The sequence below is a fragment of the Copadichromis virginalis genome, linkage group LG4 (genome assembly GCF_057382275.1).
Source record: "Copadichromis virginalis isolate Kocher_CV1m ecotype Utaka linkage group LG4, C_Virginalis_male_GT1.1, whole genome shotgun sequence".
In the NCBI taxonomy this organism is placed as follows: Eukaryota; Metazoa; Chordata; class Actinopteri; order Cichliformes; family Cichlidae; genus Copadichromis; species Copadichromis virginalis.
Window position 1 is genome coordinate 36,367,036 of NC_140621.1, and position 22,756 is coordinate 36,389,791.

The 22,756-nt window shown below is 50.2% G+C and overlaps 2 protein-coding genes across 3 annotated transcripts; one reads left to right on the forward strand and one right to left on the reverse strand.

Moving 5' to 3' along the window:
* The first annotated feature begins 109 nt into the window (after positions 1 to 109).
* Positions 110 to 7,740, forward strand: LOC146712107 (uncharacterized). 2 transcript variants are annotated; one of them, XM_085455249.1, is made up of 10 exons: positions 110 to 2,375; positions 3,418 to 3,479; positions 4,143 to 4,247; positions 4,499 to 4,636; positions 4,909 to 5,048; positions 5,122 to 5,290; positions 5,369 to 5,497; positions 6,003 to 6,138; positions 6,775 to 6,933; positions 7,286 to 7,740. In XM_085455249.1, the coding sequence occupies exons 1-9, from the start codon at positions 685 to 687 to the stop codon at positions 6,911 to 6,913; spliced, it is 2,709 nt and encodes a 902-aa protein (XP_085311375.1). In that variant the 5' UTR covers positions 110 to 684; the 3' UTR covers positions 6,914 to 6,933; positions 7,286 to 7,740. The 2 variants fall into 2 exon arrangements, with proteins under 2 accessions (XP_085311375.1, XP_085311376.1); XM_085455250.1 differs by lacking the exon at positions 4,143 to 4,247.
* Positions 7,741 to 11,065: 3,325 nt separating this feature from the next.
* On the reverse strand, positions 11,066 to 20,815 carry LOC146712108 (properdin-like). Its single transcript, XM_085455251.1, has 11 exons — positions 20,672 to 20,815; positions 15,049 to 15,187; positions 14,784 to 14,953; positions 14,540 to 14,707; positions 14,138 to 14,347; positions 13,886 to 14,053; positions 13,297 to 13,488; positions 12,979 to 13,152; positions 12,706 to 12,900; positions 12,354 to 12,465; positions 11,066 to 11,475 (listed from the first exon to the last, which is right to left on the reverse strand). Exons 1-11 carry the CDS (start codon positions 20,730 to 20,732, stop codon positions 11,346 to 11,348), a joined length of 1,719 nt encoding a protein of 572 aa, XP_085311377.1. The 5' UTR covers positions 20,733 to 20,815; the 3' UTR covers positions 11,066 to 11,345.
* Between the last annotated feature and the right edge of the window lie 1,941 nt (positions 20,816 to 22,756).

Genomic DNA, 22,756 nt, shown 5'->3' on the forward strand with positions numbered 1-22,756 from the left:
TCAGTGCAAACATACTGTCATAAAAATATAAAAATAAGAATAAGAATTAAAAGTGCTAAGTGGATAGATATATACATGATATATACAAAAAACAGAAACAATAAAAGAAATCATTAAAAAAAATCCAACCAACTGAAAAACAATAATTAAAAATAATACCTGTATATTACTGCATAATAATTAAATGAAATAAAACTTTACTACTGTTCGTAACATTAAAATTTTAAAGTGATCCACTAAAAGCGAATTATTTTTTTTCCATAAATCTTCATTTTCCCTCAATAAACGACAACAATCGTCATCATCATCATGAGGCTGTCAGATCCCGGCAGGTGTTCGGTTCCCTCCGTTAATCGTTTAGCTATGATCGGTGATCGATCCTGCGTGCGCAGCCCCGCCTCCCGCCGTGTTGTCTGACCGGAGGATGAGGAGTCTTTAGGAGGCTAACAGCTAACGTCACGGAGCGGCGGCACCGGGATCGTTTCTCTCGTTCCTTCATGTTCTGACGTCGTCCAGCGGAGCCTTCGCCGTCACGAACCGGACCGGACTTCACATGTCCGCGGCTGTGCGCTGCCGGCGGCCCGGGTAGCTCTGCCGGGAGATGCGGCAGCAGCTAGCCGTTAGCCCCGCAGCTGTTATGTAAGAGCGGAGCGACTAGCCGCGCAGCTAACGTTAGCCGCCGCCATGAATGACGCGCAGCAAGAAATGTCTCCGGACTTCGTGCTCATGCGGCTCGTGTCCGCCGCGGAGTACGACCGGCTGGACGACCCCGACGAGCTGATGTCCGGGGGCGGCGGGTTCGGCCCCGTCAAAGCCGTGCTGGGCCGCCGCGGCGGCGGGTTCGATGTGGACTCTGGCGGCCCTTCGGCAGGCCTCGGCTCGGCTTCCCCGCATTACAGCTCCCCGCTGCCCGGGAAAGGAGAGCTGAGCGGCGGGCTGGGGCTGACGCACGCCCCGTCGGGCTCCGAGGCGCCGTTGTCGCCCCCTCCGTCCGAAGACTTTGTGGACTTCCCGGTGCCGCGTGGGCACGGCTCTGCGGGGCACGGAGCGCAGCTAATGGTGCTCCAGAACTTGCTGCGGTCCGGAGACCGGATCCTGGAGTGCGGGCTGGAGCAGCCGCCCCCTGGCTTCCTGCAGGAGGAGGCAGAGCGACAGAGACAGCAGCTGGACCCGGTGCCGGGCACGGGTCCTGGCAGCGCGACAGCTGGTCCCGGGGGAGGAAAGGACCAGAACCCCCCTGCACAGGAAAACCTGCAGCCGCAGCAGCTGTTGCAATGGCACCCGGTCCTGAGGCTGGGCTCCCAGGCCCCCCAGCGGGGCGTCCCGGCTCTGGACTCGGAGTCCGGGTCAGTCCTGTGCCACACACACCACCTGCTGACAGACCGGCTGGCTAAGTGGCCCCCGGGCCTGCTGGACCAAGCCCTGCGGGCGGGGCTGCTGGAGCCCAGGAAGACCTGCCCCCCCAGGTGTCAAGACCCGGTCCTGGCTCCGGCCCAGAGGCCAGTACACCCGGGCGAGGTGAGGGAAGGAAGTGGCGGGCAGGAACTGGTGCTCTCGCTTCCTCGCTGTTCCTGCCATGGCGTCCTGGCCTCGGGGTCCGGGGGCATCGGGCCTGGCGAGGACCCCAGCGAGACGAGCGACGCCCTGCTGGTCCTGGAGGGTCTGGGGTCAGAGGAGGTGGGGGGACTCGCGGCAGAGTCCAGGGATGCGGAGGACACAGAGAAAACAGAGCGGGTGGTGGGTGCAGGGATGCCTGGGGGGGCGGGGACTGTGTTCTCCAGTGGGACTCTCAGCGGGCTGATGCGGCAGGTGCACAGACTGGCAGAGGAGGCGGGAGTGTGCACAGATCAGAGCTGCCGGTCCTCACTCGCCGTTCTCGGCGCCACCGTGTCCCTCCCCTCCTGCGTGGACCCCCAGCCCCTCATCGGCAGCACCGCCACCCCCTGCCCGTACCTGCCTGTCCGCCCGCCACTGTCCCAGGCTGCTGCGGTGCTCCCCGACCCCCTCCCATCCTCTGACCCTCGCTCTCGCCCACAGCATCAGCACCAGTCGCGCTCCCAGCCCCAGAGCCGTGCCGCTACCCCCAAACTGGGTGTGGCTTCTGGGGCAGCGGGTCGGTCAGCCTCCCCTCTGGTGGTCCTGGAGGGGGAAGGGGGTGCAGGAGGAAGGGAGGGGGAGAAGATGCCCCGGGGGAAGTCGAGGAAGGGGGGGTCACTGAAGGTCCGGCTCAGCAAGCTATTCAGAACCAAGAGCTCGAGTGGCGGCTCGGGGGGGCTGCTGGACAAGAGGCCGTCCCTAGCGTCGTCCACGTCGTCGGGGGGCAGCCTGTTGGACGTGTGGGGGTCCACCTGCAGCAACCCAGACCAGGATGGCAGGTGAGGTCCCAAACTGATCAGGTAGTATTGATTAATCAGCTGCTTAGTTTCTCTGACATCACAGAACGGATCAGAGCGAATCGGTGACCTTGTTTTTGTTCAGGGGCGACTCACTTCCTGTTTCCTCGAAGCGGGGGATTTCCTGACAGTCTCATTTTTCTTGCGGCCGATCGAGTAGACTTCATGTTTCGTATTCCTGTGCAGCTCACAGTGAAAGTGTCTCTGATCATGTGACACTGATTAGTGGGGTGTATTGTTGTAACCATGGATACTGAAAGCACCTGGGCAGGTGAGAGTCAGGTGACACCAGGTGTTAGATTGGATCAGTTTTTATTGCCAGATAAACACTGACTTTACCTGTCGGCACACAGGAAGTGAAACTGCCGTCTCCTCAGGATGCTTCCTCGAGCAGCAGGTTAGTTTGTGTTGACACAACTAACCTGCTCACCTGCAGTCAGTGTGACGGTGTACACGTGACATTTCACCCCCACAGTCACACTGACTGTAGTGTGAAACAAAGCAGTCGCTGTCCACCAGACTCAGACCACAGCGAGCGGCTGTGCCTCTGTCGGCAGGTGTAGGGCGTGTTTTTGTGTCATGCTGGTGTTTGAAGGGGTCACTTTGGATCTGAACGAACTCCAGGCGTCGAGGGCCGGTGTCCTGCAGGTTTTAGATGTGTTCTTGAGCCAACACAGCTGCTTTAAATGACCTCCTCAGCATGCCGTAAAGTTCTCCAGAGGCCTGGTAATGAACTAATCATGTGATTCAGGTGTGTTGACCCAAGGTGAGATCCTAAACCTGCAGGACGCCGGCCCTCGAGGCCTGGAGTTCGACACCCCTGCTTTAAAGCATCAAAGTGTCCTGAAGCTTTTCTTTGAGCTGAAATGTTTATTCTGAGTGGAGTCGGGTGGTTGCTGATTCTCACTCAAGATCGCTCCCGTGGATACGAACATGTTGACGAGTTGCAGCGTTAAAACCTTCGTGCCTCGCTCTGCAGTCAGGATGAAGGTGATGGTGCTGATGGTGTTGTTTGTGTCTTCAGGCTGCAGGTATCCAGACCTCACAGTGCCTTCTCTCCGGTGCCCTTCACTCCGGCTTTCACCGGTGAGTCCACACAGCTGTGAGTGTGTGAGAGGTGAACAGGTGAGATGTTTTTACCTGAGTTTGTGTGACTGAGTGTTTTCAGCAGCTCTGAGTGGCCAGTTTATTAGGAACTCCTCTATAAGCTCGTTCACGCGTGCTCTGCAGCCGCGAGAACGTTAAACGCTCTTTAATGTGCGAGACCAGGTGAGCAGAGGGCAGGTGAAACTCATGTGACCTGCCTCTGATCAGCAACCCAAAAATGTCACATTAAATACATCAAGTATGTTTTTAAAAAATATTTTTAATATTTAATTTATTTCTGAATTTGACAGTTGTGGTCCTCCCAAACTTGTGTGTGTGTGGGTGGAGCCAGGTGCTGGGGGCGGGGCGGTGTGGGTCTGTGCAGACCTGCCCGCGGTCACAGTCGGGCCGGGTCAGAGACTCCTCTGCTTCGCGGTGTCAAACATGCGGCCCGGGGACCAATCGGCTCTTCATCGATTATTATTTATGTTTTATTCCGAAAAACGAAACTTTTTTCCTGTTTTGCTCCTGACACGCCCCCCTCTCCTCTCAGCTCTGCTTCTGTCTGATCACATGACTCATCAGGTCAGCTGATCACTCTGCTCACTAATCTTTCCCTCTCTCCTCTAACCCCTCCCTCTCTCTGCTTTCACCTGTGTCCAGGTGAGACGGTCTCTCTGGTCGATGTGGATATTTCTCGGAGGGGGGGGAACTCTCTCCACCCCCCCACTCCTCCTCCCCCTCCCAGACGGAGCCTCAGTCTGCTTGGTACTTCCTCCTTCTTTCTGCTTCCTGTTTGCACTTCCTCCTTCTGTGTGTGTGTGTGTGTGTGTGTGTGCGCCGTGACTCTTAGGTGAGTTTCTGCTCTCACGGGTTTTCGTGGAATTGTTTTAATCGTCTCATTGAAGGATTTTAGTCCTCTGAGGACCAATCAGAGGCAGTTATTCTGTTTTAGAATTGTTACTTCGTATAAAGTTGCATTTTTTGGCTCTTTTATTATTTTAAATGTTTTTTTGCAGATGATTTTGGGGGTCCTCCTCAGCAGCACGGCCCCTTCATGGAGCGCAGCGCCGGGGCCTCCATGCAGTCGCTGCCCCCCCGACCGATGGCCCTGCCCCCCTCCCTCAACACCATCCAGCACAGCCTGAGCCTCAACGGTAGCGCGCACACACACACACACACACACACGTCATTAATGGCATGTGTGTTTATTTGCTGATGCATTTCCTGTTCAGGTTTATTTTCTGTTTTTTACTGTGTTGATTTTTAGCTTTGACTCATGAGCACATTTGTCATTGTTTTGCTTTTCAATAATTAAACTTCAAACATCAGTTGTGACAGTTTGTTTTTACGTCCTGATTTTCGTTTTTATCTTTGTTCTGTAGCTGTATTTGTTTATGTAAACTCATGCCCCCCCCATCTCCTTCAGACACCTTCCTGCGAGGTTTACCTCGACCCGTCCCCCTGCGGCCCGACGGGCAGCACCCGCCCCCCCGGCTCGCCCCTCGCTGCCCGCTCAGTCGACCCGATGCCGGCAACTTCGCCACCAGCCTCAGGGAGCTGGAGAAGGTGGAGCTACTATCGCCTGCTTTTGTAGCCTGCTGTGCGAGTGGGCGGAGCTAACCTGTGCATCTGCTTTCAGTGCGGCTGGTACTGGGGGCCGATGAACTGGGAGGACGCTGAGATGAAGCTGAAGGGGAAACCGGACGGCTCGTTTCTGGTGCGGGACAGCTCAGACCCGCGCTACATCCTGAGTCTGAGCTTCAGGTCGCAGGGAATCACACACCACACACGCATGGAGCACTACAGAGGTAACGCACACACACCTGTGCAGCGCCACGCCTCGCCTGTGAGCCTGCGTCCCCGTCTCACGGTTTCTCGTCCTGCAGGGACGTTCAGCCTGTGGTGTCACCCAAAGTTTGAGGACCGCTGTCACTCGGTGGTGGAGTTCATCGAGCGAGCCATCATGCACTCCAAGAACGGAAAGTTCCTGTACTTCCTGCGCTCGCGAGTCCCAGGTACCAGCATCCAATCAGCTCCAGGATATCTGTGGCTGCACAAGCGCGTGACATAGCCTCGGACGCACCACAAACACCACAAACACGTGGCTGCAGCTGCTCGTCATTAGATTCTAACAGGGAGCCTCGTGGGTCACAGCCACACTACTCAACTACGCAGCCAGTGTGACCTCGATGTTTGTCCAACCCTGAAGCTGCGTCCATGTTTCGTGCTGTCAGTGATGCTCCGTGTATTATATTATATATGGGGGGGGGGGTTGATAGGTTTATAGGATCCAATGAAGACATTAGTTCATCTACATTACCTTCACAGACAGGACATTTTACAAGTACACTCAGTAAGTATCTGGACACATCAGCGTTAGTTACAAAGGCTGGCTGTCCACAAATATGTTCCTATAATAATTACTGGACTTTGAATTGATTCGCCTTTTGTCCGGTTCACTTTCCTTGATATAAAATCTTTATTTAATATATTTTGAGTTTCGTGTCCTTGTGTGTTCAGGTCTGCCGCCGACCCCAGTCCAGCTCCTATACCCGGTCTCCAGGTTCAGCAGTGTTAAGTCTCTGCAGCATCTCTGTCGCTTCTGCATCAGACAGCTGGTCCGGATCGACCACATCCAGGAGCTGCCGCTGCCCACGTACGTACCCGCCTGAGCGCTCCCACGTCAGACACGGTCCTCCTGACCTTAGAGACGCAAAGCTGACGTTTATCTGTCCCGTGGATCTTTTTCATGACACGAGATCCCGCGGTCCTCGAAGGACGCCGGGCGAGGATTTAAAACAATGTTGAAAATAATCATATTGACCCAAAACAAAACGCATGAAGGGCTGCAGCGTGACTGAGACCAGTGGCGGGTTTCTCTTTAAAGCATCATTTGGTTTAGTTTCCTTGTGCAGCTTTTGTTTATTTGATCCTTCATGTCAGTTTCACATGTTTGGTTTGATCATGTGATGTAACTGCAGGTAGAGTCTCACCTGTGACTCATTACAGCCCGTTTCATGCGCTCTCACGGTGACCTGCTGTTAGCGAGCACACCAGAACATGACAAAAAGCTAAAGCTAGCTGAGAGCCTCGGTATGAGTAACGGATCGAAGGTGATCTAACGCCGTCGCTGTGATGGAGACGATCCAGAACGGCGTCCTGTGATCTGCTGAATTGCTGTTACTAAAAAAATCAGTCGGTGCGTGTCTGCGTCGAGGTCCATGTTGTAAAAACGCGCCTGAATGTCGGAGAGTGTAAGCGAGCCGCTAACATCTGTCCTGGCTCCCCTCAGGCCTCTGATCGCCTACCTGAGGAAGTTTTATTACTACGACCCCGAAGAGGAGATCAGCCCCACGCTGAAGGAGGACAAGGAGCAGAAGGTGCGGGGGACGGAGGGCGGCGGCCAGCCGGGGGTCGAGTCACAAACGTAGCACCGGAGCCCGAAGCCGGCGTGAGTCATCTTCACGTTTCAGACACGCGCTCAGATCAAAGCTTTTATTTTTATTTATTTTTTAGCTGTTTCAGAGCAACTTGAAAGTGTCAGTTCCCAGTGATGATCACTGTGTGCTTTATTAATAACTGCTAACAGGACGCAGATGCTCTGTTAGCATGACGGTTTGTTTCTTTTAGTTTGTCACAGAATTTTATTATTTTTTCACCTTAAACAACTGATTTCCTTACAGACAGAAGTAATGAGATTACATTCATGATTAGGTTTTTGTGTTAGACTGTTGATGCTAAGCTAACACAGATAAGTGTGCACTGTAGTGATGACGGCGTCTCCTCTTCTTCTCTCTCTGCAGTTCTTTCCTTTTCTTTGTTTCTCGGACTCGAACACTGAAGGATGTTCAAAAATCAAGCTGAACTCTCAGACTTCAGCCAATCGGCTCCCTCCGCTCAGTCCCGCATCCGGGCGGGTTTCAGATGATCCACCCTCCTTTGAGCTCTCTGATCGGCTCACGGGGAGTCGACAGGGGAGGGGCCGGGGATGTGGAGACTCCGCCTCTCTTTTGATGTCATCGCTGAGCAGCCAGACGGCGATGTTAGCTAAAATCAGTAAAAGAGAAAGGAGCTGAGAAAGTGTCGGTCGCCTCTGGGGTCCTCTGACGATACGAGAGGGTCTCTGATCCCGAGAGCAGAAGGCGGTACAGATTTATCCCAGCTCAGAGCTCGGCGCAGCACAAAGTGTGAGAGCGTCCCCTGAATGCACCAAAAGGTCTTTAAATGAATAAAACATCACAGAAATAAACGAATGATTGTAAGACGGACTTTTGCGGGACCTCGCAAAAGTTTTAGCCGCATTCTTCGGAGGCCGCCGGCTCGAAGCCGACCAGGAGGTCGAGGCACGATGTGCCGGGAAAGCGGTGTTCCTCCCGGCCGTAGTAGGTCTCGACCTCCTGTCAGCTTCGAGATGGCGGGTGTCAGATCTCCGAAAACGTCGGAGCACTTTTGCAAATATGTGATGTCTTGTAAACCGAGCAGGTATCTGACGTTTACACAGCTACATTCACGCCTCAAAATATCTTAAGTGTATTTTGTGACCCAGAAAGAGGAATGTTACAACTAAGCAGCTGCCGCCATTGTTGGAATTCAACTTTTGCGCAATCTCACAAAAGCACGTCTTAATTTTTTTTTCTCCCATGTCCCCTGCGGGGCTCCGTATGATTGAACCTTTTAAAGCTAAATTTAAGCAGCTTTGATTCGTCGGATCAGCTGATTCGTAGCTTGATTGATCATTAAGATTTGATCGGCTCTAACATGCAGAGCGGTCAGCTGTGAGCTGGGAGTCTGATCCATAGATCCTCAAACGTCTGCCATCTGTAAGAATGTGGGAGACCTTTCTGGGTTGAGGATGACGTCCTTGTGATGTTCGCGCTGCCGCTGAAGCGTGAGCAGCTCTCGTCTGATTGGCTCGGAGACGTCCGCCGTCTGCTGCGCCGTCGTGTAAAGTTGTTTACTTTCATATTTGCACTGAGCGACTTTTGTGAGTTTGGCCCGATCCTGAAGATGAGTCCTCGCAAACCGCTCCCCGTTCGTCGATCTCGTGTACGCTGAAACCTTTGGTACGATTTTTGCACTGCAGGTGAGGAAAGGCGGAGTCTGAATGTAGGTGTGGAGCTCCAGGAAGAGGAGCGCGCTGTGAATGTCACTGAAATATTTCCTGAGTATGAGCCTAGGTCAGCTTCGGGGTTTTATCATTGAGCTAGTGGTACTTGGCCGTCCTTTAGTTCCCGCAGCGGCGTTTTCTCCACGGTCTCGAGCCGCGGGGAGTCAGCTGACCCTTCAGAGAGCGACAGGTGATCGTGGACGCTCGTTTTCTTCCTTCAGCTCGCTCAGATATGAGCAGACTTGGACGTTGAAGGCAGAAACTCTGAAAGTGATTCATTCACCTATAACACGTCCCAATGAGATCAAACCCCGCCCACTCGCACACCTTTGCACACCTGACCAACCACCGCACAAAACAGAATCGTTCAAAGTTACAGAGAAACGGACAGAAACGACCCGACTCCATTAAAAGTGTGGTGTGAGGTGGAGGGGTCGGGCGGTGTTTGAAGCTCAGTTTGAATATCGGAGTTGAATACGAACAGCACAAAGCGAGTGTTTCCTTCATGCATCTGGCCTGTAACGCGTCGGTGTGTGAGGCGGCGCGCTCAGTACGGCGGCCGGGATCCTGGAGGCGACCACCGCTCCGCCTGTCGGGGCGTCATTACCAAAAAATAAGAAAAGAAGAAGAAACAGGACGACTACTGTGACGACTACTGAACTACAGCTTCCCCAAGCTGCACTGGAACAAGCTGGCGTTCAGATGAACTGGACTTGAGTGCATTCAGACACTGGGAAGACTGGAACGCTGGAGCTGGGATGTGAGTGCCCTGCGGGCACTTCCATGATGTCAAACGGTGAACGTGGGGGTGAACCTGCACCTGCAGGTGTGCTTGTCTGTGGTGTGGGGGGCAGTAATCTGTGCTTGTCACCTGTTAATAAAACAGTGTGGGCGGGACCAAGGCGCTCTCCTTCTTTGATCTGTACACAGGTTCCAGGAATGGCATGATACGGCAGCCTGGCTTCTGTCAGTCTGCCCCAGGGCAGCTGTGGCTGCAGCTGTGGCTGCAGCTGTGGCTCAGTGTGTGAATGAATAGTGGCATTGTAAAGCGCTTTATAAATCCAATCCATCATCGTCATTATTATTATTATTATTATTATTATTATTGTTATTATTATTATTGTTATTGTTATTAATTCCAAAGGCAATCCTGAAAACCAGAATCTGCTGTGCAAAAGTCTTGAGCCTCAGCTCATGTCTTTCTGTTTGCAAAGAGCCGACTCGGTGATTGTTTAAGTTGACCAATACTTCTTTAGCTGCTGAAGGCTTTCAGTCCAGTCCTTGGCCCTGACTGTTTTCAGACCAATGTTTTTGTTACGCTGAACTCTGACCTTTGAACCTTTCAAGCGTCATGAGGCTCCGAGGAGGTCCAACAGTGAGTCTGCAGCCGTCTGACGCATGGTGGAGGCGCGGTCATGGTTTCAGCTGCACGTCAGTGCTGTTCTTTGATAAACTGATGAGCTATGAGAAAGCGGAGTTGAGACTGTGCTCACACCAGCTCGTTCGTGTGATTCAAACTCTTCCTCACTGATATTCTGTATTTCATGAACACGGTTCACAAAATCACTGCAAAATATGAAAAAGTGAGGGAGGCTCGAGACTTTTGCACAGTAAAAAGTCTGTGGAAGTGACGGAAGTAAAAGTACATGTGTGTGTTCGGTGTTTTATTAATTCATAACAGCCCCTCGAGGTGCTTTATATAGAACTGAGAGATGATACAGCGTTAGGAGACCGAGCGGTCGGATGATTGCAGCACTCGGTGAAAGTAGGAAGGAAAAACTCCCTTTTAACAGAAACGGGCTCAGAGAGGGAGGATGAGAGAAAACAAGCTCTGGCAGAGAGCTGATGGATTTATAAAAGCATATTTTAAAGGACCTTCGTCCGGCCCTGAAAATGCTCCTCCTGCACAAAGAAGTCCGAGATCACAGCGAGAACTTCCAGCTGTGTTTCAGCTCCAGGCTGACAGTGCTGCTTCGCACAGATCTGAGAAGCAGAGCAGCTTCACCAACAGCTGCTGTTCATTCGACTCTTCCTCTGAACCAGCTTCAGTGTTTGCTTCCTCCCCCGAGGTCTTACCTATTATTACCTTGATGCAAACAAAGTGAATTGATGTGCTGATGCATGCTCAGGCATCCAGGTAAGGAAATCCCAAAATGATCAGAGGTGATGACAATTTGGATATTGATCATAAACGGACCTCCCAGCTTCATTCAGTGGGCGGGTTTCAGTCACTACTGCTTATAAGGTTGGAAACCTGCAGTCAGCTGAGACTGAAGGAGTCACCAGATGAACAGAATCAACAGTTTGAGTAAATTAATCTGTGTTGCCATCAGTGATCGTGCAGTTATTGGTGTTTTCGAGTCTGCTGTGATGAAAGTGCCCTTCTCTGTTGTCGTGGTTACAGTATCAATGAGCTGGATCCATTTGCAGCTCATCAGAGGATTCGATCCTCCGTCATGACTCAAAATGACCAAAATAGACTTGAAATCATTTAATGAACCAAAACTTTCAGCACAGGTAGAACGAGCCAACATTTCACAACAAAAGTTAGATTTGTGTGGCTGGATGTGTGCGTCTTTGCTCCCATCAGCCACCTGGGCCCCAGGCTGGAAACCATTACAATAACTATCATCATTACAAACACGCCGCTGAAGTTTTGACTTCACAGGTCAAATGTAATCTACGACATCATTCTAATAACAGCAGCACAAGCTCCGCCTGCAGTCAGACGTCTGGACTGTTGGTAATGTACGAGGTTAGGCACAGGCGGGGATGTTGATGCAGGACTCGCTCTGGTCCTGCTGCTCGCCGTCGGGCAACGGGCCGCAGTTGACATTTGGTGTCCCATAAAATGAAGCTTTCTCCGACGAACGAGGAGGGAAAAGGCTGCAAACACACAAACACACGTTGTAGTATTCGCAGAACGGCAGTTTGACACTAGTTTCACTAAAAAACCGTCGTACTTGGATTTATTTCACTTTCAAAGCAACTGACGACCTGAACCCGGATAAGCCGGAGACCACGGCTGCAGGGGCAAACCTGTATTTTATTCACAGTAACGTGCAGAAAACGTGTCAAATGTTCGAATCATCCTATTTTAATGTGCTGCTGCCTGACGGCCTGCAGATCACAGGTTATTCCTCCAGATTAGTGGAGTTTGCAGAAATGTACTGCAGACGAGACATTCAGTTTTTTGCAGAAACTTTTTTCTGGGATATTTTGCTGACATTAATATTTGTCATGAAATTTTAAAAGGTTTGTGGTAAGTTTTGTGTTCTGCCGTGAGCATTGTTTGGGTTTGGATCTCATGTTCTTCCTTCACACAGTGAAGTCGAACCGCGGTTGGAATCAAAAGATGACCAAAGTGTGTAAACCTGCTTCTTCTGCCCTCACCTGTTTTTAACAGAGCCGAGTGAACACTGAAGCGGTGAAAGTGAGTTAGTCTGACCAGCTCACGTGTACTTCAACCACAGCCAGCTACCATCCGTGACGCTTTGGCTTTTTGTTATTGCTCTTTTTTTAAATCTGCGTTTTAACAGCGGCCTGTGCACAGGTGATATTAGCCCAGGTAGCATCTATTACCTAACATCCAAGATGCCCTGGAGCTCACAGCTGGTTAAACTGTGGCTGCGACTATGAAACAAGGCTTCAGACTTTAAGGTTCTCACTGTGATGTTAGAATCTTAGCTCCCGACTGGATTTTTAACTGCACGACAGATTTGATTTGGTTTGCTGTGTCTTTGTTTTCCAGTCTGTAAACTGACTTGTAGCCGGTGTAATCAGGTTTGCAGATTCTCTTCCTGGACCGGACCGAGTTTTCGCCACAGGGTGGATCACAGAGACTCCACGGTGTCCAGGCCTCCCAGCGGCCGTTCACTGTAACACAAAAATGTGATGAGAAAGCAGCAACCTCCAAAAACTCCTGAAAACGAAGCCGGTGAGCCACCAGGACCTGCAGTTCCTCTACTGGCCAGCAGAGGCTCCAGCAGTGAGGCCACACCGGTCTCCCATGTTACTCTAACAGGTTCCGTTCGCCTTTCCAAACACGAGGTGTAGCTCATTCAGCCTTTCTTTAGAAAGTCAACATAATGTGTTGAAAGTTGAGGACAGACTCACTGTTGCAGCCTTTGATGTGGTAGCACACTCGTCTCTCAGTCAGGTTTTCACCTTCGCAGAGGGACCCGTTATGAGCCCGATGGAGACACTCGCGCACTCGTGAATGGCTGCCGTAAGTCTTCCTACAGCGGATGTCTCGCCCGCCCGGGTACTTACAGTCACTCCACTCGGACCACTCGGACCACACGCCGTCCACTGAAAACACAGAAGTTGGACATGAATCAGAAGCTTGTGCCGCAGTCTTTTCCTTTCACCTGCGCTGAGGTACCAAACCTGGACAGTGGCGTCTGGTTGAGCAGATCTTTGTTTGACGTGCTTCTCCCAGACATGGGCTACCACCATGTTGAGGGGAGGGGCTGTCACATCTCCTGGCTGATACATGAAGTCCTAGCCCGCAAGTAACAGGACAGGAACTGAAGGGCGACCATGACCCCCAACTTCCATTCACTGATGGAGAGATTTTTTTTTAAAAAAAAAAGTTGGGAAAACCGGTTATTGTCTTTGTGTTGACTCCAGGGGGCGCTACTGACTCCTTTTATTTACTGGGGAGTCATAAAGGACTTGTACAGGTAGGGAAACACACAGGTGTACCTGGGCAGAAGGGCAGGTGGTTGCAGCTCTCTGTCTGGTGCCTGTCACCTTGACAATTTTGACCAGGTGGGTTGGATGAAGGGGCGGGGTTAGAACAGGCGCGCTGGCGAGTCCTTCTAATGGCTCTGCCTTGTGGGATGCAGGAACCTGAACACTCGCCCCAACTCGACCAACCAGACCAGAACCCGTCAACTGTTAGAGACGCAGAGATCCCGCTAACACTAACTGTCATGTCACCTGACATGCGTACAAACTCCAGGAGAGGCGGCATGCGGAGTAAAACTTTAATAAAATAACTTTAATAAAAAGAAAATGACCTAATTTTGAATGTTTTCTGTTGTAAATAAAATGTGTGTTAATGATTTTTGTAAATCCTTCTGTTGTTATTTACATTTTACACAGCGTCAGCTTTTGTGTTTTAAAAGATCGATAAGGAGCATTAAACCACAGCATCACAACATCAGCAAACAGGGATCCTGCTCAGACGTCCAGGAAGCGTGGACGAGACGCAGCAGGGAGGCTTTCAGCAGTAACGTCACTGAGTGTGTTGCAGTCCAAGGCTCCAGGTGTTTGTCAGTGTGTGTGTTACCTGGACATGGACTCTCACAAATCTTGCTCTGAGTGCTCGGCCCTTCGCAGACTTTGCCTCCATATCGAGGGGCGGGGCTATCACATTTCCTTTCTGACAGCTGCAGCCCCTCCCCACAGGAGACTGAGCATGGCCTGAATGGAGACCACGCGCCCCAGCTGCCGTCCTCTGCAGAGACAGCCAATAAGAGCTCAGATAATTTGATAATTTTGACCTTTTTCGGATCACATCATGAGTTGGTTCCTCTCTCACCTGCACAGTTGGGAAGCTCGCTACAGTGCTGCACCTGTAAGGCGTCTCCAGGGCAACTGTTGCCAGGTGGCGATGTGTTGTCTGACGGGATGGGGTTAGAGCAGGCGCGATGTCGCACCCTGGAGGGAACGATGACATCGCCATCTGATTTAGCGATGCACGTAGCAGAACAATGAGACCAGCTAAACCAGCTGGACCAACCACCGTGGACTGAAACGCACAGGTGAGACAGAGAGACAGGTGACAGGTGGGAACTGAGTATCGGAAAGACTTTACTGAACCGCTTTAAAAGTAACACACACCACTTACCTTTGACCTTTATCAGAAACACACCTGTCCCCCCAAAACTCTCAACACAAATAAGCCTGTGAACCCTGAGAGCATGAATGACATCAATGTTACCTGGACAGGTGTTTTCAGCTGCACATCTCTCTGTTTCCTCTGAAGGACCGCTGCAAGCCATGCGACACTGAGGAGGACTGGAGCATTCTCGCTTTCGCTTCCTGACTCCGACGCCTCCACAGGTGACTGAGCATGGAGACCAGCCGAGCCACGAGCTCCACCCCTTATCTACACACACACACACACACAGGTAATTAGCACATTCAAACACAACGTGTACGTCTCTGTGTGTTTCTGTGTGTACCGTCGCAGCAGACGCCATTGCAGGGTTCAGTCTGCAGTTTTTCAGAAAGTGGAGCATTCTCGCACTCTGACTGGTCGATACCGAAACACTTCCTGCTTCTCTGCCTCACTCCCTGCCCACACAGCACGTTGCACAGTGACCATGACGACCAAGAAGACCACTTGAGGAGACTGAAAACACAACAGACACACAACACAGTGTTGGTGGAGGAGCAGTTATCAGCAGTTTTTACTGTGTGTGTGTGTGTGTGTGTGTGTGTACTCACCCACAGGACTCACACTGTCCGTCTGTTTCCATGTAACCATAGTTTGGGTTCTGACAGCAGTCGTCTTCGTCCACCTCACCGATCTCCTCATTACACTCACCTGTGTTCAGGTCGAAGCGTGTGAAACACCTCACACAGTCTGCAGAATCACACACACACAAGGGTGACAGGAAAGATGAATGACGGACACACCTTTGAGTTCTTAGCCATCTTTATAAGAGCATTTTTGCCTCATGCTCCATTATTATTGTGTAGAAAATATATTTTTTAAATATTTTAAAATCAACCACGAATCAGAGAAAACAGGAGAAACTTTGTGTCCATTCAGAACACATAACAATCCAACACTAGCATTACGTCTTATAAGAGTCACTCAGACTCAGTTATATTTGGATCTTACGGACTGGGGCCTCTGCTAGATGTTCCCAGCACACCCTCACTACGCGTTTAGGTGCACCGGGTCTGTCCAGCGTCCTCCCCCACCACCTGATCCAACTCACCACCAGGTGGTGATCAGTTGAGAGCTCAGCCCCTCTCTTTACCCGAGTGTCCAGAACATATGGTCGCAGGTCTGGTGATACGATTACAAAATCGATCATCGACCTACGGCCTAGAGCGTCCTGGTGCCACGTGCACTTATGGACACTCTTATGTTCGAACAGGGTGTTCGTTATGGCCAAACTGTGATTAGCACAGAAGTCCAATAACAAAGCACCGCTCGGGTTCAGATCAGGGAGGCCGTTCCTCCCAATCACGCCCCTCCAGGTCTTGATGTCGTTACCCACGTGAGCATTGAAGTCTCCCAGCAGGACAACAGAGTCTCCAGGTGGAGCACCCTCCAGCACCCCCCCCAGGGACTCTAAGAAGGCTGGGTACTCTGAACTGCCACTCGGCGCATAAGCGCAGATGACAGTCAGGACCCGTTCCCCGACCCTAAGGCGCAGGGAACAAACCCTCTCATCCACCGGGAAGAACCCCAACGTACCGGCAGCAAGCTGAGGGGATATTAGAATACCCACCCCAGCCCGCCGCCTCTCACCAGGGGCAACTCCAGACTGGGACAGAGTCCAGCCCCTCTCCAGGAGGCTGGTTCCAGAGCCCAAGCCATGTGTAGAGGTGAGCCCGACTATATCTAGCCGGTACTTCTCAATCTCACGGACTAACTCAGGCTCCTTCCCCACCAGAGAGGTGACATTCCATGTCCCTATTGCCAGTGTTGGCAGCCGGGGGTCAGTCCGCCAGGGCCTCCGCTCCTGGCCGCCACCTGGCACACAATGCACCCGACCCCTATGGCGCCTCCTGCGGGTGGTGGGCCTGCGGGAGGATGGGCCCATGTCTCCTCTTTGGGCTGTGCCCGGCCGGGCCCCACGGACCAAGGCCCGGCCACCAGACGCTCGCCCTCGGGCATCCTCCCCGGGCCTGGCTCCAGGGCGGGGCCCCGGTAACCCTATCCCGGGCAGGGTAAACTGTTCCCTCGATGGTATTTTCATAAGGGTCTTCTGAATCGCTCTTTGTCTGGTCCCTCACCCAGGACCAATTTGCCATGGGAGACCCTACCAGGGGGCAAAAGCCCCCAGACAACATAGCCCCTGGGATCTCAGGGACACACAAACCCCTCCACGATGATAAGGTAGCGATTCATGGAGAGGAATCGCTACCTTTGTAGCTGCCCTTTGTCTCCGGTTCTGTTCAAAATTTTTATGGACAGGATTTCTAGGTGCAGCCAAGTGGCGGAGGGCTTTCACTTTGGTGGCGTCAGAATCTCATCTCTGCTTTTTGCGGATGATGTGGTTCTGTTGGCTTCATCGGGTGAAGGCCTCCAGCTCGCACTGGAACGGTTCGCAGCTGAGTGTGAAGCAGCGGGAATGAGGATCAGCACCTCCAAATCTGAGGCCATGGTTCTCAGCCGGAAAAGGGTGGAGTGCCCACTCCGGGTCAGAGACGAGTTCCTGCCCCAAGTGGAGGAGTTCAAGTATCTCGAGGTCTTGTTCGCGAGTGATGGGAGAAGGGAGCCGGAGATCGACAGACGGATTGGGGCTGCAGCTGCAGTAATGCGGACGCTGCACCGGTCCGTCGTGGTGAAGAGGGAGCTGAGTGTAAAAGCGAAGCTCTCAATTTACCGGTCGATCTACGTCCCTACCCTCACCTATGGCCACGAGCTGTGGGTAGTGACCGAAAGAAGAGATCGCGGATACAAGCGGCAGAAATGAGCTTCCTCCGAAGGGTGGCTGGCCTCTCCCTTAGAGATAGGGTGAGAAGTTCGGCCATCTGGGAGGGGCTCAGAGTAGAGCCGCTGCTGCTCCACATCGAAAGGAGCCAGCTGAGGTGGTTCGGGCATCTGACACCCCCTGGCTGCCTCCTGGGTGAGGTGTTCCGGGCATGTCCCACCGGGAGGAGGCCCCGGGGCAGACCCAGGACACGCTGGAGAGATTATATCTCTCGGCTGGCCTGGGAACGCCTTGGTGTTCCCCCGGATAAGCTGGAGGAGGTGGCTGGGGAGAGGGAGGTCTGGGCCTCTCTGCTTAGGCTGCTGCCCCCGCAACCCAGCCTCGGATAAAGCGGATGAAGATGGATGGATGGATGGATGGATGGTCTTTATGGTTTACGGGGACATTTTGTCCTCAAACCTTCAACAAAGGGTTTTGTGATTTATTCAGATCTCATTTTTGGCTTCATTTTGGAATCAAGGTTAAGGGAGATTGAAAGCAATGCAAGCAGTGCTTGTGCTCACACCCTGCCAAAGTGAACGCGACCTCAGGCCCTTAAAGCTTCTCTCACTGCCTGTTTGCAGCCATCCTTTAGCTTACTGCCCTCTTGTGGCGTCAGTTGGAAACAGGCACGACTCTGCTTGACTGGTTGATGATTTCACTGGCGTGCTGGTGTAAACGGTGTCTGCAGCTGGTCAAGCTGAGCAGCTTTTTCTGATCGTTTAAACATACGTGATTAACTTCTGCTCTGCTTTCACTGCTCTGAGATCAGTTATAATCTGATTAATTAACTGATCTGTTATTGTATATTTCTCACATGTTTGTACGGGATACTGTATTTGTTTTAAATGTTATATACTTATGTGGTACATGCTCTCATGGAAATGAGACTTTTACCTGGATAAATAAAGGACTAATAATAATAACAAAAAAACAATCCAGCATCAGTGTTTATCATCAGATACATTTTCTCCTAATAACCAACCTGTGATGTAGAAGAGTGCAATGTTAGACAACATTAGTAAGGAAAGCCTGGGAGACTGCTGCACATGCTGCTGTGCACACGTGCAGGCAGCATCTCCGCTCGAGCCGTCTGCTTCATTTCATGCTTTATTTGATTAATCAGTCTTTGTTTGTCTTTGTGTGTGTGTGTGTGTGTGTGTGTGTGTGTGTGTGGGGGGGGGGGGGATGTCGACATAGGGGAAAGTTCGTTTTTGCTTCTAGTGAAAGTTGCACAATTTTCAGGCTCACTTCCAAAAACAGAAGCAAACGAAGCACAAAGACAGTTTAATGTTCGTCTCACAGTCAGAATCATTGATGTCCGTCTAACTGCTAACCTGGAGGATTGTTGCTGAATGAAAATCCGACAAAGTGACAATTAAAACACAGTGTGTGTGTGTGTGTGTGTGTGTGTGTGTGTGTGTGTGTGTGTGTGTGTGTGTGTGTGTGTTTGTTCAGGTTGATTATTTACAGATTTAGATCTGATCTCCTGAACCAACAACTCTACACTTTGAGTGTTTTCCACAGAAAACACCCGAACCCGTCACGCTACAAGCCGCTGTGGTCCTTTTGTGAAGTACTTCCACTTAAAGTACTTTTACTCTGTAGTGGAGTAAAAGTACTTCACTACAGAGTAAAGTTCTGCACTTAAAAACTTGATTCAGTAGAAGTGTGAAGCAGTAAGAGCAGTCACTGAGCACTGAAGGCCGTTTTTGGTGAAAGTTGAATGTTTTTTCTGTTTATTTCACTTAAAACCATCTCAGGCCTGTTCTGTTTTCAGCAGATCCAAGAAGTCCTCTCGACAGCTTCCAGACCCAGGAGAACGTCCTGTGGCCAGGCTGGAACAAACGTCACACGTGTGTTGTAGTACAACACTGAAATTGTCACACCAACTTTTACCATGACTCTGCTGTGAATGAACACGGGCTTCACGGTCGTGATTGTTTCAAGTTTTTATGATAAAATAAAAATGTGGGATGAAAGGTATAAAACACAATGTTAAGAATGTGATTCTGTTATTACGGCTTTCAGGTTTTTAGTCCCGCAGCTTCTCTACGAGCACCTCACAGCGTTGTGCGATTCACGTGCTGCTCACTTTAACGTCTTTACTCGTCATTCATGTCTGTTTGCAGCGCAAATCTTTGTGAGGGGGCAGAGTTCAGGTCTGACAGTTTCATTTCTTCTTCCTTCTGTGGAGGAGCTGCGTCCACTGTGTGTGTGTGTGTGTGTGTGTGTGTGTGGAGGGGGGGGGGGTTACGCTACACTGGCTGACACGTAACGAAGGCGTAAGCAACAGTCGCGTTAATTGTATGGAATTTCCCAGAGGAACCCACCCGAGGGATTAATAAAGTTCTATCTTAACACAGAAGGGACGATACTGATCTATGATATCGTTACTGTCTGTATTAACCACGTTCACACAGACTTTAACAAAGTGGAACCCATGATGTGCCACAGTAGCCACCTAGGCTATGTGAGCTTAAACAGATTTATTCAGTGCATGTAGCTCGTCCATCATCTGCTTTGGCACCACAGGATTGGGAGTCTATCCAGTTCCCAGGTAGACGCCTAAATCCGAATCATCACTTGACCTGCAGGTGCACATGAACCCAGGACCCCGTTACTGTGAGGTGATGGCGCAGGTTAAGAGTCTTGGTGTCATCCTCGACAGCCCTCTGTCCTTCACAGCACAGATAAATAATATCACTAATATTAACCGCCTTCGTCCCTCACTCACCTCAAACAGTACCGCCACGCTCGTCACATCTCGTTTAGATTACTGTAATTCTCTTCTCTGTGCTCTGCCTCATAAATCCCTCCATAAACTGCAGTTGGTTCAAAACACAGCTGCTTTATTTCCAGAACTAGATCCACTGAACATATAACACCAGTTCTTAAACAGCTCCACTGGCTCCCAGTTCACCTCCGTGTCAATTTCAAGATCCTGCTTCTCACTTTCAAAGCGCTTCATAACCTCGTTCCTCCATATTTACCTGATCTTCATACATACTCACTCCATCGTACGCTCCGCTCTTCTTCAGCTTCCCTTCTGTCTGCTCCACCTGCTCCCCTGACTACCACGAAACTCAGAGCCCATACTTTGGATGCACCTCCACCAGATCTCCAGACCACCAGCTCTCTCAATAAATTTTAAATCACATCTTAAAACCATCTAGAATTTCATACCCTTCATCGTGATTCCATAGTTGTTTTTATTTTGTTACACTAATGTGAGGAAACCTTGAGGATCTTTAAAGGCGCTTCTAAATAAAATGTATTAATATTATTACCATTATCACCTCCATGTTGTCAAATATGATTCACTGTCAGTTAAAATGATACAAAAGCATCACAGAGTGACGCAGACTCACATCTGCTGAGCAGGTTTAAAGGGAAAGCTCCACATCTGGACTCACCTGAACGCGGCACAGAGAGCAGCACCAGAACCAGAACCAGCAGACCCCTCAGACCCTCCATCGTCCTTCTTCTGCAGCACAGAAGTGACACTTAACTCTAACTGTGCCCATGTGACTGCTTCCAGCTCGGGTCCTCCCTCTGACCCTCCTCTGACTGGAACTGCAGGGCGCCGTACGATGAACCGTCACAGCTGCAGGCGGTGACATCAGCGCTGGTTAATGGGTACTCAAGTGTTTCAGGGTCTTCAAGATGTCAGTCAAAAGTCAGTGTAACGTCCTCGCAAAGGACAAAAACGTGTGCGTGTGTGCATGTGTGCGTGAGTAAATACAGATTTTCTCTTCACCAACCTAAAAAAGAAACTTGACATGAGGCAACTGCTTATCTGATGACACCACCCACACCACCCACCCCCACCCATGTTGGTGTTGGTCACTGAAAACCTAAAACCCTCAACAGACCTTTCAAACCTGTTCAGTGAAGCCAAATTTATGTATAAAAATGTAGATAAAAGTGATCTATAGAATTTTATAGTATATCAAATGTATTTCAAATGTCCACGACTGCAGCACACAGACACACAAATGTGTGTCTTTGATGTAAACACCAGCCGGGTCAGAGGTCGTGAGGGGAGGACCGACTCCCTGTGTGAAAGCAGTGGTTCACACTCAGCCAGAGCAGCGCAGCAGATCTGAGCTGATTTCATCCAACAAACATCTGCAACAAAGAAACTGACATTTGAAATGAGAGCAAGCACCAGAAACATTAGTGGTGCTGATGAAGTACTTTGTTCATCGTCGGTGTTATTGCTCTTTGAAAACAGTCAGATGGGATCATTTAACTTTCTTTTTGTCACTCAGATAAAAGGTTGAATAACTGGCGTTAAAATACAGTCGACTTCTACAGTGCTGTGAAACAGTAACTGCAGTTCTTTCATCGTTCCACAGTGAGGCGCTGCAGCCCACACACATAAAGTTACTACATGAAAAAATACATGTTGTGGAAATCATGGGGACCTCGGGTGGTCCTTTTTGGGCTCTCGTCTCTGAGGGGCCTCTAGATGCCTGGGCCCTGAATCGCCTCCATACCTGCTTCTAACCTCGGGGGCGGGGCTCCCCACACCTACTATTACACACTTAGGTGGAGAAACCTTTTGAATAGTACCGTGCTCACGCACACCTGTGTGCACCTAAGCATACCGTGTAGTATCAGTCCTGTGTGCTGCTCAGAAACATTCAATATTTATTATTTACTGTTATTGATGCTTATGTTGGTACATATTCTAACCTTAATTACTGGGGAGAATAATGAATGATGCTCATAGTGAGTAAGAAGTAAACTGAGTGGATTTTTTGGACAGAGATTCACATTTGTGAATGTGGTGGTCAGAGGGCCCGGTGACGCCAGTGTCCAGCACCAGTGTGTGAATGGGTGGATGACTGGTTGTGTAAAGCGCTATACAGATACAGGCCAGTTACCATTTTAAAATATATAAAAATACACTCCAAAAACAGAGTCCTTGAAATGTACAAAATATTGATTAGAAAAATTATAAAAATGGAGGCAACTTTGCCTGTGGTACACCAAAAAAAGATCTTATTGCTACTATGGCTCTATAGACTTTTCCTTTTATTTTAACCTATGTGGCCTCACCTTGAGGTTGGCAAATCTGTCTCTCACTTGTTGGTGATCAACTCTCTCAAGCAGTTTAACAGTTTCTGCCTGTCACTGCTCCCTGTCTGTGTCCTCACCTGGTTCTTCCTGACCTTGTACTTTCTCCTCACGTTCCCTCTTTGGACTGACAATCATACACAAATAGATTGGATTCAATTAGATTAAAAAATACTATTAAGATCACCAACAAAGAGTCCTCTCAGTGTACTTTCAACCAAAAGGCAAATAACCAAACCACATGAACATCTAATAAAAGATATAAATATTGAAACTGATCCAACATTAATCTTTATTGACGGATGATTTGTTTTTACACTTTTACCTGACGTGGCTCCTTTTTTTGAAAAAACTTCCTCATATCCATTATGAACCTGACTGTCTCTGTACACACACACACACACACACACACACAC